Source organism: Saccopteryx leptura, chromosome 4 (assembly GCF_036850995.1).
Source record: "Saccopteryx leptura isolate mSacLep1 chromosome 4, mSacLep1_pri_phased_curated, whole genome shotgun sequence".
Lineage (NCBI taxonomy): Eukaryota > Metazoa > Chordata > Mammalia > Chiroptera > Emballonuridae > Saccopteryx > Saccopteryx leptura.
The window spans coordinates 117340576-117359135 of record NC_089506.1 but is presented as its reverse complement, the minus strand read 5'-3'; the positions used below and the strand labels follow the sequence as shown (position 1 = coordinate 117359135).

Sequence of the window (18560 nt, the reverse complement as noted above, 5' to 3'; positions counted from 1 at the left end):
ATGCTTTTATAAAACCTATATTTAACAATTACTATAAGAATGTACAAAATATAATTGTTGCTTAGACATCTGAACATCTAACTCTGCTTGAAAGGAGACATCTGAACTTGAAGAATGAGTCCTTACCACCAATTCAAAAGAATATATGCACCCCTATGTTCACTGCAGGATTATTACAATAGCCAAGACTTGGAAGCCCAAGTGCTCACAAGTAGATGAGTGGATAAAAAGCTGTGGTACATTTACTCAATGGAATACTATGCAGCCATAAAAATGGAATTTTTACCTCTTACAAAAGCATGAATGGACCTGAAGAGTATTATGCTAAGTGAAAGACCCAGTCAGAGAGACAAATATCATATTTCACTTACTATATTTTCCCATGTATAAGATGCACACATTTTGGAAAAAATTGGGGTCTAAAAACTGGGTGCATCTTTTACAGTGGTTGTAGATTATTTTTAACTTGCATTTCCTGCTTTTTTCATGTTTGTTTTTGTGCTCATTGTTGAAGACAGTGATTTGTCATCAGACACAGATGAAGACAAGCTAATAGATGTAAGTTTTGACAGTGATGAGTTGTATGAATTTTATGATGAATAAAACCTGAGTTCAATAACTTTAGGTAATACTTTTTTTTCTTTCAAATTTTGGGCCCCAAAATTAAGGTGTGTCTTTTATTGGGGAAATAAGGTATATGTGAAATCTAATGAAAAAAATGAACAAACAAAATAGAAACAGACTCAGCCCAGAGAACAGACTGGCAGCTGTCAGAGAGAATCAAGGTTGGGGGACTGCGTGAAAAAGGTGAAAGGATTAAGCAAAAACAAAACAAAAAACCCCTCATAGACATAGAATAATTACATTACAAGAGGAAAAGGGGTGTGGGGGAGGTACACGAGTGTACAGGGGAGATAAATGATGATGGAAGGAGACTTGACGAGGTGGTGACACACAAAATATATAGCTGATGTATTATGGAATTGTACACCTAAGACCTATGTAATTTTATTAACCAATGTCACCCCAATAAATTCAATTAAAAAAAAAATGAGTCCTAGGTTCTCTATGCAGACAAGTGGAAAAAGTAACGTCCTGAAGGCATGAAAACATGGCACATCGGGACTATTTGTAGATCGGAGTAGCTGCAGTGTGAAGAACTGGAAAAGGAAAGTGTAAGAGAGTAGTGATAACAGATGACTGAACAAAGACCAGTACATGAAGGGCCTCATGTCAGAAAGTGCATAGACTTTTATTCAGTAGGATTTTAACAAGTTGAACTATATAACCATATCTCCAAGTTCATCACAACAGTGTGAAAGAGGAAATAGATGAGGGGCCTTGATAACAGCACAGACTAGAAGATGAGGGCTTTAGACATTGGTATGGCTATGAGATATTTTTGTAAAATTAATCAACAGAATTTCATGATTCATTTGCTATGGGAAGAGAAGGGGAAGAATCTAATGAGCTCCAAACGGCCAGCTTAGGCTATTTGGAGGATAACAGATTGGGCAGATTGAGACTCTAAGAATGTTTATTTCAATTAATGGCTTAATTAAATAGCCTAGTTTAAATAAACCTGATTTATTTATCTCATTCCAGAATTTCTGTATTGCAGGAGCTTATGGGCAGTATGGTTGAAAAAGCAAGTTACTGGGGGACTAATTTTTGTAGAACAATCTGTAAGATACATGCTTAAAAATCAAATTGTCTGATGGGGCTGAAACATATGGGGCCATCATCTTATTCCCATCATGCCACCCTATAGAGTAGGGCCAGAATCACAATTACCTCTATGTGATTGGTTTTTACTTAATGTCCTATATAATTTTATCATATTGACTCTATATTAAGAATAGCATTCATGATTATTACACACATACTCAGTACTCTAAAATGAGAATTTAAGCCTCACACATTTCTTATATATTTTTAAATTTATTATTCAATACAGGTATTATAAAAAAAAGATACTGAAAAATTCTCTCACTTTGAAGAGTTCCAAAGTCATTCAAGGGATCAAATTTCAAATCTCAACCTCTTTAAACCTCTTTCTTTCTTTGCAAAATGGGAGTAATAATTTGGTATTATTGTGAAAAATAAGTTAAAGTATCAGAATACTATACACACTTTCAATACATTTCTTTTGGATGAATTACATATACAACTCATATATATATATGAATTACATAGTTAAATCATATACACACATAAAACACATACATGTGTGCACATATACATATATATTTTTCAATTTTATAAATAGATTTAAGAAATTAACATGCAGTCAGTTAACCTAGAATTACCCCATTAAAGTATATTAATGTTTCCAAGTCATAAATATTTCAAGGTACTTAGATAAAAGACATGGTAGTTATTTTTGACATCTTAATTTGGGGAAAGGAGTCTTAAATAGGACTGAATTTCTTCCTATTGACTTTTCTTTCAAATAAATAAGTTTAAGAACTATCCAACTTCAAGCACTTTAAGAGGAGGCTTTACTATCAGTAAGCAAAACAGACTGTTAAGTAGCACCTCTGACTTAACTAGAGAACGAAGGGGTGAAACGTACACTTGCTAAGACTGTACAGCATATTCTAGTTTCTTCGACTCTTCAGACTTCATTTTGTTCCCCCATATAAATTTAAAAATACCTAATTCTCAAACCCAGCTACACAGCACAGCTCACCAGGATGGCTTTTTGTAAAATCTTATACACTATTCTAGATTTAATAAATCAGAACTTAAGGGCTGGTTTCCAGAAATCTGTTTTTAATTTCCTAAGTGACTCTGACAATCACCCAATTTGGAACCAACTAACCTAGATAACACTATAACCTTTATTTCTTCCCTCCTGAAATAGGACTGGCATTCGGAAATACATACTCATTTTTATGACCTATGGCTATTAATCACCTCTGTCCATTTTGTTTTTGCTTCATTTGTTATATACTGGTTTACGGTGTGCTAATTAAAAGTTTAAATAAGTAAAAGTAGAAAATCTGGTTTATGGTATAACAAAATGTGTTTTCATAAAATATTATGTGCCAATAATGTATTTAAACTGCACAAAGAACGTACACATCAACATTTATTTAATAACAAAATGTTTTTAATTCTTTAAGAAAATGTTTTAAGAACTTACTACAATAAAATTTTCAAAACCAAATTAAATATTAAACAAATTACTTTATGGTATAGGACATCATATACATTTTTTTTTTTTTTTTTCCATTTTTTCTGAAGCTGGAAACAGGGAGAAACAGTCAGACAGACTCCCGCATGCGCCCGACCGGGATCCACCCGGCACGCCCACCATGGGGCGACGCTCTGCCCACCAGGGGGCGATGCTCTGCCCATCCTGGGCGTCGCCATGTTGCGACCAGAGCCACTCTAGCGCCTGGGGCAGAGGCCACAGAGCCATCCCCAGCGCCCGGGCCATCTTTGCTCCAATGGAGCCTTGGCTGCGGGAGGGGAAGAGAGAGACAGAGAGGAAAGCGCGGCGGAGGGGTGGAGAAGCAAATGGGCGCTTCTCCTGTGTGCCCTGGCCGGGAATCGAACCCGGGTCCTCCGCACGCTAGGCCGACGCTCTACCGCTGAGCCAACCGGCCAGGGCCATATACATTTTTATGTAACAAAACAGGCAGAGAGATGGGGGTAATCTAAATTTAAAAATTCAGAGAATAGGTGTATTCCTAAGTTTCTGGTTAACTGAGAATTAATATTGTTTAGGACTAATGGGGTCTTTGGGAATCAATTTTTGTTTATAAAAATAAAAACATTCCCAAACATCAGAAGTATACTGTTCTACCTCAGCAAAGACTTTTCTTCAAGGCTCAGAATCCCACAGCTCATTTAGCAAATATACAAATAGTATCTGGTTTATTTCTTAAACTTAACTAGCAATGTTACCTTTCAATGGCTGCTTTCGTTACATTTCCTTGCACTCTTCCCAGTGAACCCAGGCCTATGATATGGAAGATACTGAAACAAGCTTACATAAAAATTAGCCTTAGAGAGATTTTATTCATGAATAATTCAGCAAGTACTTACTGAAAGCCTACTGCATTTCCAGGTCTAGAAAGAGCAGCACAGACACAAGACCTGCCCTAGAGAGCTCCCCATCAGACACAGCACACTGAGTGTTGGCTGGTTCCAAACCACTGTGAGCATTCAGTTCATCTTTACAGATTTGCATAGATACTGATTTCCTTTGTAAGGACAAATGAAACATCCCTTATGCGTATCATTCAGATTCTCATAAAGGACTTACTTCTGCAATCTGCCTGGGGAAAGGCTTCCACTCTGCTTTTTCCAACTGTCTCTGCCCCTCTGACGATGCTGAGAGCCCTCCCAGCTCTCCGGACAGGGCCGCTGCCTGCTGCCTGCCCAGCTGGCTTTCTGAGACACTTCACTACAGCCTCCCGTCCCCTTCACCGTTGTCTGCTTCCCTCCTCCTCACTAGGAGCCTGGTCACCTGCGCTTCCTCCACTTCCCTTTCCTGGCTTCTTATTCACTTGACTCCTGTTAATGCTTCCTTAAATGCTGTGCCTTCAGTGAGTATCATCAATTGGCATTTCTCATTAGCACTTTCTTAAGTTTTGTTCCAAACCTCAGATCTTCCTTATAATAGTCTCTTCCTGTATGTGATTTAGAAATATAATCCTCAGAAAGACAATGTTTCTTGAGAATTCCTATTTTAAACTCTGTATTAAGGACTGATGAAGGAATGTATAACTCAGCAAAGGATGCTTCTACTTTATTTTCAATTCTTACCATTACAAGTATTGGATTCTGCAAGATCATACTTAAAACTCTTCGGTGTGTGGTATCAATTTTATACATAAGGGCTAGATAAAAAAAATTCAATTTTTGGCTCTCTGATATTAAATTTTATATGAACACATGACACTTGAAACTTAAAAAATACCTCAGTGATAAAATGTTAAAACAATTAAGTATTCATTGATATGCTATATTCTTTACAGTAAATGGTATATAATTAAGAATTAAACTATTTTTGAGTCTGCAAGTCAAATCTTGTCAAGCAACCGGCCATGTATGATCCATAATCATTTTAAAATTTTAACTTTAAATAGAAAGATTGAATAAAATTAATCTTCCAACTGTTCTCAGAAAGAACTATCAGAAGCACCCTCCACAATACAATACAGCTGGAAACCCCATTCACCCCAAATGAGCTGGCTGTGCGCGCTGTGAGGTAGCGGTGCGAGACCAGCGTCTTCTGAAAGATGGGCCTCAATGCCCAGCTTTCCCTCTGCACACGAAGAGTGGAAGGACAAGAGGGGAGGAGACAGGCAGTCACCCTTCATTACCTCATCAACTACTAGTGTTTTCATAGTATTTTAAATGCCTCGTTTCAGTTTTACAACACAAATATTTACTTTGAAAGGTAATCCTATCTTCCAAGCAGAGGATGTTAAGAACTTCCAACACGATCTCTGGGAATAATTCGCAATTCTGAACCATGCTTTAAAAAAACATTTCCTATACAAACAAACAAAACATAAAGTTAGGTATTTAAAAAGTATGTTATCTTAATAGCCAACAATTACTATATACAACAAAGTACTGTAAAAACAAAGTGAACAGGTGCAGAAGCCCAGACCTCGTCAGAGCCCAGTGCCACGCTTTCTAAGTCTTGCTCCTATTACACTCACATCTTCATAACCCAGCCATGTGTCTGAACAGTTTGAATAAGAACACTAGCCACAAAAATACCAACACACCCAGAAAATCACAATATAAATCAATTTAACCATCAATACTTGCTTTAACACACAATAAAATACCTAAGAACAGAAAAGTAATGAATCTAAATTACCACAGTGACAAAGTTCAGAAAACCTGACCTATTTTGATGCAATTAACTGATGAGATTTAATTCGTGTCCCATGATTATGTGCACCTTTCACTTTTAAGGGAATGCAACAGGTAACCTGTTACAATAAGCAGTAATTTAAATTAATGTAAACTAAACATTTCTAGAGTAAGGAACAAAGCGTTTAATCCTAAGTATAAAGGCACTTTTAGTATAAAATGCCTCATGATTTTCAATGAAAAACCGTTTTAATTTAATAAAACTATATACCTAAAACAACTAAGTTTAACAAATTTACAATTTTAAATTCCTCTTCATTTTCTATGACTGAATTTCAACCCCAAGATCTATGAAGACAGAAGTAATTTAGAATATAATTTAATCATAAATACTCTAGGTTGAGGCAACATTATATTAAAGCATGCTTAATTTCAAGATTAGATTATGTAAATAAAAAAAAGTACAGTTAAAAAAATATAAAACTACCTGTTAAAAATTTTAACATTACTGTCACTTGCATTCTTGTTAGAATATCAATATATAGCACTGTATAATGTTAAGTTTGAAGTTCTGAGGGTGGACTCACCATTTTGAACTTTAAAAGACTGTACTTCTTTAAAGTAATACTAGGCAGGCCTGGCTAGGTGGTGGCGCAGTGGATAGAGCTGAGACATAGAGGACCCAGGTTCGAAAACCTGAGGTCATCAGCTTGAGCACAAGCTGATCTGGCTTGGCTTGAGCATAGGCTCACCAGCTTGAGTGAGGGGTCACTGGCTTGAGCATGGGCTCACCAGCTTGAGTGAGGGGTCACTGGCTTGAGCCCAAAGATTGCTGGCTTGAAGCCCAAGGTTGCTGGCTTGAACAAGGGGTCACTTTCTCTGCTGTAGCCCCCCATTCAAGGCACATATGAGAAAGCAATCACTGAATAACTAAGGAGCTGCAACAAAGAACTGATGCTTCCCATTTCTCTCCTTTACTGTCCGTCTGTCCCTAACTGTCCCTCTCTCTGACTCTGTGTCTCTGTCAAAAGAAAAATACTAGCTCACACTCATGGAATGCTCTATGGATAACGCAAACTTTTTTTTGTATGTGTGTGTGTGTGTGTGTGTGTGTATTTTTCTGAAGTTGGAAACGGGGAGGCAGTCAGACAGACTCCCGCATGCGCCCGACTGGGATCCACCCGGCATGCCCACCAGAGGGCAATGCTCTGCCCATCTGGAGCATCGCTCTGTTGCAACCAGAGCCATTCTAGCGCCTGAGGCAGAGGCCACAGAGCCATCCTCAGTGCCCAGGCCAACTTTGCTCCAATGGAGACTTGGCTGCAGGAAGGGAAGAAAGAGACAGAGAGGAAGGAGAGGGGGAGGGGTGGAGAAGCAGATGGGTGCTTCTCCTGTGTGCCCTGGCCAGGAATCGAACCTGGGACTCTGCACACCAGGCCAACGTTCTACCACTGAGCCAACCGGCCAGGGCCGGATAACGCAAACTTTTAAGCATTGCACATGGACTATCTCATAACTACCTTAAGAGGTATCACAAAATCACTGTTCCAGTAAGAGTACAGTCTTACCTTCACTTTTTGTTATGTGTTAATACTTTTAATACTTATTAGTCATATTTTCTCTTTGTGTAGTAAAAAGCATACATAACTAATATGTATAATGAAAAAACTATTATTCAGACACTTAGGTAAAGACTGGTGTATAATCCATAAAAAATAGTTCTTCTTCTCTTAAAATCCTATCTAGCACAATTAGAAACAATTATTTAGTACAACTGACATACGTAGCACTACCCACAGCTCCATGAGTTTCAGACAGATACTCACCAGCAGACTGTGCAGGATTTATTCCTATGCCATCTAGAAAATAAATTATAAAACAATCTAAATTATTTTTAAAGCTAAAATGGTTCAATAGTAACAAGGGGCTGGTCAAAATAGTGCTGCTGTGTATAGAGGCACAAGCCAAACAATTTAAATCCAAGAACAAGAATGACAATCTTTCAGGTAAATTACCTGCTGAAATCTATTACTATTCTGTATTCACTCATATTGCTGATTTAGACAAGACGATCTGTCAATGCCATACTTCTGATATGGTCTCTTAAAGATAATTTAAAAATTCTATTATGCTATATATACAATCAAAATATACACCTTACATATGTCATTAATCACTTACATATTGCTCCGAGACATAAAATTTTAAGGCCAGGAGAACCCACAAAGTCATCTACCTCAGGTTCCACTGGCACTTGAGAAAAGTTTACAAAGCACCTATGAAACTGAAACTTTCTGGAAAGTAGGTTAGCTTTCTTCTAAATAGAGAAACACCTCAATGTGACAGCATGCAAAATGTTTAGAATGAGAAATTTTGTATCTAAACTGAATCATGCTCCTGCCCGTGAAACCCATCTGCCTAGCCTATCCTACCTGCACAGGAACCCACGTACTAGCAATAAATATTACTTTGTTCTTGAAAAACAGTTAAGCCCTCACGACCATCTTTTACTCCTTGTGTTTTCTCATAGAGCTAGTTTAATCAAACTTAATAATTAGGAGTTTAATATAATCAGAATTTAAATTATATATCTAATTAGATAAAGTCTTAATTTCTGCAAACATATAAGAAATAGGTTTCATCAGCAAAGTACCTACAAGGTACATTCCTGCTTAACTTTTTAAATTCTAAAAGCATTTATCAATAGAACATTTAAAAAGACACTTTGATAAATAAAAGTTATTTTCAGTAATAATCTGGCAAGAAGTGATAGGTTATAAAATTACAAAATGCGGCCCTGACCGGTTGGCTCAGTGGTAGAGTGTTGGCCTGGCGTGCAGAAGTCCAGGGTTCGATTCCCGGCCAGGGCACACAGGAGAAGCGCCCATCTGCTTTTCCACCCCTCCCCCTCTCCTTCCTCTCTGTCTCTCTCTTCCCCTCCCGCAGCGAGGCTCCATTGGAGCAAAGATGGCCCGGGCGCTGGGTATGGCTCCTTGGCCTCTGCCCCAGGTGCTAGAGTGGCTCTGGTTGCAACAGAGCGATGGCCCAGAGGGGCAGAGCATCGCCCCCTGGTGGGCGTGCCGGGTGGATCCTGGTCGGGCGTATGCAGAAGTCTGTGAGTCTGTCTGACTGTCTATCCCCATCTACAGCTTCAGAAAAATACAAAAATAAAATAAAATAAAATATACAAAATGCTATGCTATATATACCAAAAGCATAAAAAATCTGAAAAGAGCTAAATATGGACAAAAATCTTGACTCAGTATTTACAATTATGTGTATCATTAATGTTGACATAAATTTTGAGCTTTTTGCATTTAAGTAAATTTTAAATGATTTGACTTTTTAAAAATAATTTCTATAGTTCTGAGGTAATAAATAGCTTTAAAATAAATTCTTACCATTGGTAATAATTGCACTTGTAGCTGCAGGAACTTTAAACTAAAGGGGAGAAAAAGAAAATAAATTTTATACATACACATACATAGTCTATAAAAGATGGTTAACTTAGCGTTAATGGTATACATATAACGCTAAAATGTGACTTAGTGACTTAGCTTTTAGGATAAGTATTCATTAAAAAAAGTGCTAGTGTAACTTGATTTAAAAAATATATTGTTCTCCAAATACTACATTTCACTATATCTAGGACATCATGGATTATAAAAACACACCTTATTTATACTCACTACCAAAAATAATTTCAGTAATAATCTGGCAAAAACTAAAAAAAAAAAAAAAAAAAAAAAAAAAAGCCCCACAATCTATCTATGACCCAATGTTTACTCTTTCAGACTTAAGACATGCTGCTTTCATTGCATTAACTTTATCAAATAAACTAAAATAAAAACAAACCAATTGCTTAGACTATTCCTACAATTTCTTTATAGAAAAGTAGGTTCAAATAAATGCTCTCTTGTATTTACTGGGAGGCTACCCAAGCCTCATAGTCATAGTCCTTCCTCAAATTCTCCTTTAATGTACTGCTGAAATAAATCCCATGGGATGGCAATACTCTTAATTATGTCACCAGAAAATAATTACTAAGTTCAAGTATGTGCAGTGATGTCAGCTAGACAATTATCTCATTGCCACATGGCTAACAATGAAAATAAGACTCCACTGATCCACCTTCAGAGATGTAAAAGGGTGTGCTTTCTACATCAATGAAATACGGTATAAAACTTGGTAGCTAACAGGTAGAATTCTTCTCAATGCTCCACAGATCAGCGTTGTCCAAGTATATTCATGTCTTCAAAGTTCATTAATTAAGTTATCCAACAAATGTTTATTATGTACTTCTACACTATGGACAAGTTGTATAGATATTATAGCTGAGTTTTGTAACCAAATAAGTTGGAAAAACACTAAGTTATACTGATATTCTTTTTGAATTTTTAAAAATACGCTGCTAATACAACTTATATTTAACTCCAAGAAGGAAACAGTGAATGAAAAATTTCCCATTCGTTTTGGCCACTGATTCTAGTTTTTCTTAGAATTGTCTTCTTTTTCTTTGGTGGTTCTAGCACTCTAGGAAATATACTCTGGGAAATGCTGCTCTCAGTCTTTATAATGGTCACACATGCACCACTGAGGACAACATCTGAAAGCTTATTTTAATTTATAAATTGAAGAATGCCCTTTTTAAATAAAAGCTAAATTACATGTAAGAACAGTTATGTGTTACAGGGTTATATGCTTACATATAATTTTACTGTCCATATGGTACATAAATTGTAAATGTCCTTTTAAAGATTTAAGAACTTTAAATAAACCTAATTTAAAATAACTTCAAAAATTATTTAAGGTAGAATTACTTAATAAAGTTTGAGTCAAATATCCAAATTAATTATAGGACATCTCAGATTTACAAAACTTGAATATTACAAAGTTTCTAGATCCTACTGTGTCTTAAAAATTCTCACATTATGTCCATTTTAAGATACATTAGGTATTTTCTTAGTCATATTTTATTAATTCCTAAAATACTGGCAACGTATTTTATGAACATTAAAAATCAAAAGCAACTACTGACACCCCTTTTCACTTTTCCAGAATGTAGAAGCAACAGTTAAGCTGAAATTCGGGGAAAGCATCACCAGAAAGTAAAATACACTAAGTACTACTACTTTTGTCCCTAATTACTGACAAGTTTTCTCTTGGACTCAAAGCGTATTTTATGTTCCTCAGTTTTTATTTATTTTCTTCCTCAGTCTATAAATCTTATAATTTATAATGTTAAGAGGCTCTTCTCAGGTTCTGACAACTCATGACTCATTCATGTATTGGAGGATTTTATCTTTTTTTATTAAGAGAACTTTACTAGGGATTTAAACCCAGACTCTTGGGTTGGTTAAGTGAACTCTTGTTCCCACTGAAAGATTCTACAGTGTCATCTTATAAAAGGCATTCTCACTGTTGCCCGAAAGCCTTAATCTTTGTAAATGTGTAACAACCGTAACCCATAACAATTATAAGCTGTATTAAAAATTTAATCAATACATGTGAAGTTTGTTAGTTTATTTTCTATTACAAGTCTGTTAGGATGTTCTTATCCTCATACTAATAGACAAAGATGGCATCAATGCATTTACCTTATAAAAAAACACATAAAACAATTATAAAGTAGAAAAATAAATATCAGTTATTATAAATAAATCATTATCTATAAATACAGATTTACTTCTTATACTAGAATCTGTGAAATCTGCTTTGTCCCAGACGAGGAATATTTTCTGCACGATTTGTGTAATAAAAAGTAATGATGATGCTATATTCAGATTTGTTTCCATCTCTTTTTACTTTCTCTTCTGTATGAAGAATGGATCAAAACTGACTATAAAACATGTATTACTGCTTTTCAGTTGAATGCTGAATGATTATGATGTCAGTGGTACCTGAACATAGTTCACAAGGAGCTGTGAGTGATTGTTTTCCATTAATCACTTAAATAAAGAATTATGGGTCAAGCTGGTTTCTTATTTAACTAAGATTATTTTTCCATGACTACAAACTTTCCTAAAGATTCTGAACCAAAACATTAGATTTGAATTACTCTGTACCAGTACAGAACTTTTAACTTCACAGAATTTTAGTAAAGCTAGTATACTTCCACTCAAAATTATTTAATCAGACAGAAAAAAATAGGCATTAATTACATACTCCCATTTTACAGATTAAGAAATTTGAGGAAGAGAGAAATTGAGAAGCTTGCCTGTCGCATAGATAGTTAATGACACATTTAAAATAGGAACCCTAAGTCTCTATGTCACAGTGGGTGTCATTTCTACCCAAGCTACTCTTCCAAGTCTCATATCCAAAGAGTTGCTTTAGAGAAGCTTCTAAAGATAATTCTGGATGGGAAGTTTTTATTTCTTAAATACATAACATCAAAATATTTTTAAAAATCTAGACACTTTTAAAAACAAATTCTGACTGTTCACATACTCATACAAAATTTAGAAAATGTGATACTTATAAAATTATAATTTTAGAATCAAAAGTAGTAAAAATATGAGTATACAAACTACAGTGATATGCTATTTAAAAAATTTACATATCATCAAACCATTTCCATTTCAATAACAATTTTCCTCTTAATTTTCAGTGGTTGTATTAAGTAGATGTGTCAATTTGTTGAACTCATTCTTCTTTTATCTGTAAGTCTTGAACTCCATTGTACATATATCTGTAAGTAAAGCTTAACATTTTGATAGAATTAACCTAGTAATAAATGCACATGGAAGTGGTGGGTCAAAAGTGCGTGCAAAATTTATAGATTTTTTAGATACACTGCCAAATTATACTCTACAGAGGTTGTTCCAATTTCTATACTTACTTCTTCTGCTGCAAACTTTAAGACTGCTGTGAAAGGAGTACTTTCAGGCACACTGAGTCTGCAAGAATTAAAAAGAATTTTTTAAAAAGCTGATTTTTTTTTAAAACTCTTTTTCTTTGTATTGGCTATTACAGCAGAGCTAGACAAATCTGTCTTCTGACTTTGAAGACTATGTATTTTGACTGCACACTACATTCATTAACTCTAAAATTAAAAAAACTGGAAAATTAACAACCCATACTGGTACCGACTTAGACATTTTTAATACTTTGATACAAAGAGGTCTAGAATATGGAATGCTGCTCACTTCCAGAGATGGAGTTGAGTCTCCTCTTAGTCTCCAATCCACATACATTTTACTCAATGCAGGAACGTCACTTTCACTGTAAGAGAAGGCTACCTGGGAAGCATCACCAGAACAGAAATCACGAACCCTTGTGTGAACCTTTTAATAAATCTAAAAGAGTATAGACCAAGTTGATAAAAATGAGTGAGTTTACTACGGCAGAATGTGAAGTCATTTCTCACAAAACTTTTATATCATCATTAGATAAGTGCTTACTATAACCCGAAATAACAGTTTGGAAAGTGATGCTTGATTTTGTTACCGACTTGTAATGTCAGGTGTATTAGAGGTTGCTGATAAACATTCAATCTATAAATTTTTCAATTTAAAAACTAAAAAGAACCCTTAGGATTATATCCTAAGGATTACTTAAAGTCACAGGAGGTAAAATAAAGTAAAATAAAAAATATAATATTCCTAAGGCAAGATGAATCACTATCATTATAGACATAACAGATTCTTTTTCACAGCAGGAAAAAGACTTAAAGCTAACACTTCTCTATAAAACTTCTCTATTTTTTCCCCATGTTATTTTATAATGTTTTAATACCAACAATTATGTAACATTTTCACATATATATCCCATTTCTTATTGTACAGATCACTGAACACAAAAATTGTATCTGACACAGTTCATCATAATAATCTCCAGTAAGTGTAAAAAGATTACTTGGCTGCCCCAATCCCATCCTCCAAAACACATCTGAAAATAGTTATTATTGTTTTTACCTTTCTTTACTTTGGGGGAGGGGGTCAAGTGGAAAAAAAATAAAAATTCTAAATGGTCGTTTGTTTAAAAATTATTTAGTAAGTTGGCAATGTGAGTTTACAAAGGAACAGCACTGCAACTATTTTTGCATTATATTTATTGTTTAGATACTGAGATTCTTCCTTAACAGGACAACTTCGAAAAATCTTAAGTTTCAATTCACTTTTGAAATGGAGACTGGAAATGTCTTTGTAACACATAACTAAATGTCATATTGATGTTCATTAAAACAAGCTTCTTCTTGTATATATACTTTTTTTTTTTCTTTCTTCTGAAGTTGGAAACGGGGAGAGACAGTCAGACAGACTCCCGCATGCGCCCGACCGGGATCCACCCGGTACGCCCACCAGGGGCGACGCTCTGCCCACCAGGGGGCGATGCTCTGCCCCTCCGGGGCGTCGCTCTGCCACGACCAGAGCCTCTAGCGCCTGGGGCAGAGGCCAAGGAGCCATCCCCAGCGCCCGGGCCATCTTTGCTCCAATGGAGCCTTGGCTGCGGGAGGGGAAGAGAGAGACAGAGAGGAAGGAGGGGGGGGTGGGGTGGACAAGCAAATGGGCGCTTCTCCTATGTGCCCTGGCCGGGAATCGAACCCGGGTCCCCCGCACACCAGGCCAACGATCTACCGCTGAGCCAACCGGCCAGGGCTACTTGTATTTTAAATTGTAAGATTATCCAATGACAATCTGATACAACAAAGTGGAAAAAATTTTAATGTACATTCTATGTGGCAGAAAATTGGCCCTAGCTGGTCGCTCAGTGGATTGAGCATCACCTGGTGTATGGATGTCCCAGGTTCTATCTGTAGTCAGCATACACAGAAGCAGCGACTCTTTGCTTCTCCCTTCCTCCCTCTCCCCATTCTCTTCCTCTTTTCCTCCCACAGCCAGAGGCCCAGGGGCTCGACTGGTTTGAGCGTGGCCCTCCGTGCGGAGGATGGCTTGGTAGGTCCAAGTGCATCAGCCTCAGGTGATAAAAATAGCTTGGTACTCCAGCATCAAACCCAGATGGGTGGATCTCGGAAGGGGTGCATGCAGGAGTCTGTCTTACTATCTCCCCTCCTCTGACTTAAAAAAAAAATTAAAGAGGGACTGGGAACTATTGGAACGCTGTAGACTTTATCTAGATTTGAATTTGTTGTTTGCTAGTCTCTTCATTTTGTAAAATGGCACTTACACATTATACTGATGTTTTTTAGGGGGGGGGATAGGAACTATCCTGTATATTAATGTGAACTTTTAAAATCAATTACTGGAAAAACTTTTTTAATGTCTATTTCATATAAATTGAGCTATGATACAACTTGACAAGTGCTGTTATAGAGTAAGAATAGTTTCTACAGAAAACTAAAGAATGACAAAATGAACTCCCTGGACAATTACAGAAATCTTCAGAGGTAAAATTTTGATTAAATGGTACTGTTTGTCAAGAAGTGAACTTCATTTTTTGCTGATAAAAGAGCGTGTAAAAGTAGGAAGGATTTAAAAGACTTGCCTTTCAATTCGGAAATAGGGTGGCTGAAGTTTTGTTAAATGGTGGTCGTAGTAAAAAGGGGGGAGAAGAGATGGGAAGTAAGACTGGAAGACTGGAATCAAATTGGAAGAGCTAAAGTTTTTAATTTATTCTTTACAGAAAAGGGAACGATTTCAACATTTCTATAACCTAGTAACAATACCAACAGTGACTCTATCCACAAACAAAAACAAAACTGAAAATTATGACATTGTCCAGAATTTAGAATCAAAACGTCCTTCTTAGAATTCAACCATTAGTAATGTTAGAAATGTCATGGGCCTGACCAGGCGGTGGCACAGTGGATAGAGCGTTGGACTGCGATGCGGAAGACCCAGGTTCGAGACCCCAAGGTCGCCAGTTTGAGTGCGGGCTCATCTGGTTTGAGCAAGGCTCACCAGCTTGGACCCAGGTCGCTGGCTTGAGCAAGGGGTTACTCAGTCTGCTGTATCCCCTGGTCAAGGCACATATGAGAAAGCAATCAATGAACAACTAAAGTGCCACAATGAAAAACTGATGATTGATGCTTCTCATCTCTCTCCATTCCTGTCTGTCCCTATCTAGCCCTCTGACTCTCGCATTGTCTCAAAAAAAAAATGCCATGGATGTTTCTCTTTCAAAGTATGTTTACCTGCTTGAAAGCAAATAGTGACGTTAAAAAATTAAAGCATGTTTTTCTATAAATCTTATGAGTTGCTTTTACTAGCACCCAAGTTATTAGTTACTATAGTTATATTTACTTTGAATAGGACACAGCATAACTACCTTTACATATATGGACACACGTTATGCATATTTTATACACACACATATCCATATATAGATTACACATATACACACACACACACACACAAACTACACTAAATAAACAGATATGCCTCTTAAATCCATCCAGTCACCAATATTAATTGAACTGGTACAATGTTCCAGCTACTCTGATAGATAATGATGCTGTCCTACTGTCCTCTTTCTCTCTATCCTTCTCAGTCCCTTTCTTTTTTCCTAAAGCATATTTTATACATTAATGAGAATAATCCACTGTAAAGTGAAACATCTAAGATGATGAAGAAAGCATGATCTGCTTTCTGCTTTAATCTTGAGATCACGGAAACAGGTTAAGATCAGAGACCAAGTGGTACAATTGTTTTGTCATACTAGTAAAATCATGTTTTCCATCCCACCAGGATTGTGGACATAAATGATACATTTATATACTGCTCACAAAAATAAGGGGATATTTCAAAATAAATACGAAGTCATAAAGAAAAAATGCATTTGATTTTTTATTAAACAAGAACACTAGAAAAGCAAATGACAAGTCAAAGAAAGTTGTTTGATTATGCAAATGAGATGCAAAACCAACTTTTATTTCATTGGTGAAAATGCTCTATACAAAAGGCTGAAAGTACTGGGGTACCTGCATGTTCCCTGATCCCCTAATTTTTGTGAGCAGTAGCTATAGGTTTATTTACAAAGCTTTGTAAATGTGATAAAAATTAGAGTTTTCTTCGGATGGCTTGAAATAAACGGGGAAAGGAACTGTAGGAAGCGTGAAGATATATGTATATATTTAAAAAATAATTTCAGAGAATGAAGAGGAAAATAAGCAAATTTGGGAAATGTAGCACACTGTTGGCTACTACTGAGAATGGTCACGAATTTTACACAAAACCCATCAGCCTAGTTTTATAATTTTCTCCAGGAGCATTCAGGCATGTAAAGAGAACTCAGTGGCTGAGTTCAGAGTTGGCTTTCGCCAAGTGCTTGGAGTGAAGTATACTGGGTGGGGAGGAGGGTACTAGAGTTGACTAACACAGCTGTTATGGTTCAATTAGGAAGCCCACGATACTAATAATTAATAAACTTTTATTATGCATAAAATCTTACTGGAAACTTGTTCTTTGCGACATTTCACATGACTTCCTGCTGCTGTGACCACGATAATGTTCACCTACACGGAGGTCCAGGTGAGATCGACGCTGTTAACAGCGTTAAGAAAAGGCCCACAAGACTAAACTGCCTTATTCCCACTAACAACTCCTTTCTAATCCCAACATAGTTAGGACTTGGTGATGCCGAGTGGTGGTGAGTCCCTCACACACAAGAGCCAGAGCCTGACAGCAATGAACGTCCGAGGAATTTCAGAACCTGGACGGGGATGCCCTCTCTTCCCTCCTCTAGCAGCTGGTCCAGGGGGGAACAGGTCTTTCTGATCTCCGTAAGACAGGGCTGTTGGAGGATCTCAGTCTCTACCAGAGCCGAGTCCGCAGTCCTGCCACCGCCACCCGCTCTCAGGCCCGCTCGGGACGGGGAGGCGCCCCAGGGAGCGAGAGGACGCGGCCAGGGGCTCGGGTCGCACAGGGCGCCGGGCTCCAGCCGGCCCAGGCTGCTCGCCACTACTCACACTTTGTACGGCAGCCGCGGGTCGGAGGTCAGCGTGATCTTAAAGGAAACCTTGGACCTGGGAAAGAGACCGGAACAGAGTCAAAGTCAAGCAGCGGGATCGAGGACCCGAGCGGCTGCAAGAAAACACTTACATGGCGAAGCCGGCCTAGGCAGAGAAGCCAACTTCCCCCCAGGAGCACCGCTTCCGCTAGGAGTCCCACTTCCGCTGGGAGACCACTTCCGCCGTGTGGGACCGTCCCTCCTCGCTCAGGACCACGTCTCCTTAACACACTTGGGGCCTCCAGCGTCCTGCTGTCCACGGCGATGCCTGAAAATCGGCCTCAGGTGCTCACCTCGGTGGAAAATTCATGTTAGAAATACCTGCTGACTTTGCATTTTTATTTATTACAAGAACGTATGAATTGTAAAGGATTAATATATTTTTCTAAATGCAGTTATTTGCTGCCATATTTCTGTCAGGCATCACAAACGTGGGCGTAGGCATCAGGACCTTAGGTCCCAGCTGGCCGGCTACGGCGGAAGTCTGTGTACACCAGGAGGGCGGGGACACTCTCACGAGTTGCTAAAACAATGTGGGCGGGAAAAGCTCCAGAACGTGGAATGTCACCCTGCTTTACTGTTAGCCGCGATTAAAAATCTGTGCCCAGGAAGAAAAAAACCTGTGCTCGAGGTTCTTGTCTCTTTGTCTCTCCCTGCCTCTGTTTATATTTATATATGTGATAAAAATAAATAAATAAATAAATAAATAAATAAATAAATAAATAAATAAACAACCCGTGTCCTGGGGCAGCCACACTGGAAGACTATGTAAAACTTAAAACACGTGACTTTTTGTCAATGACCTT

General features: G+C 37.4%; 1 protein-coding gene across 1 annotated transcript; it reads right to left on the bottom strand.

Annotated features, from left to right (window-relative positions):
• Positions 1 to 1233: 1233 nt before the first annotated feature.
• Positions 1234 to 17955, bottom strand: UFM1 (ubiquitin fold modifier 1). The gene is made up of 6 exons (XM_066381079.1): positions 17847 to 17955; positions 17714 to 17770; positions 12686 to 12743; positions 9246 to 9285; positions 7671 to 7703; positions 1234 to 5511 (listed from the first exon to the last, which is right to left on the bottom strand). Coding segments are annotated over exons 1-6 (258 nt in total). The 5' UTR covers positions 17849 to 17955; the 3' UTR covers positions 1234 to 5443.
• Positions 17956 to 18560: the final 605 nt, after the last annotated feature.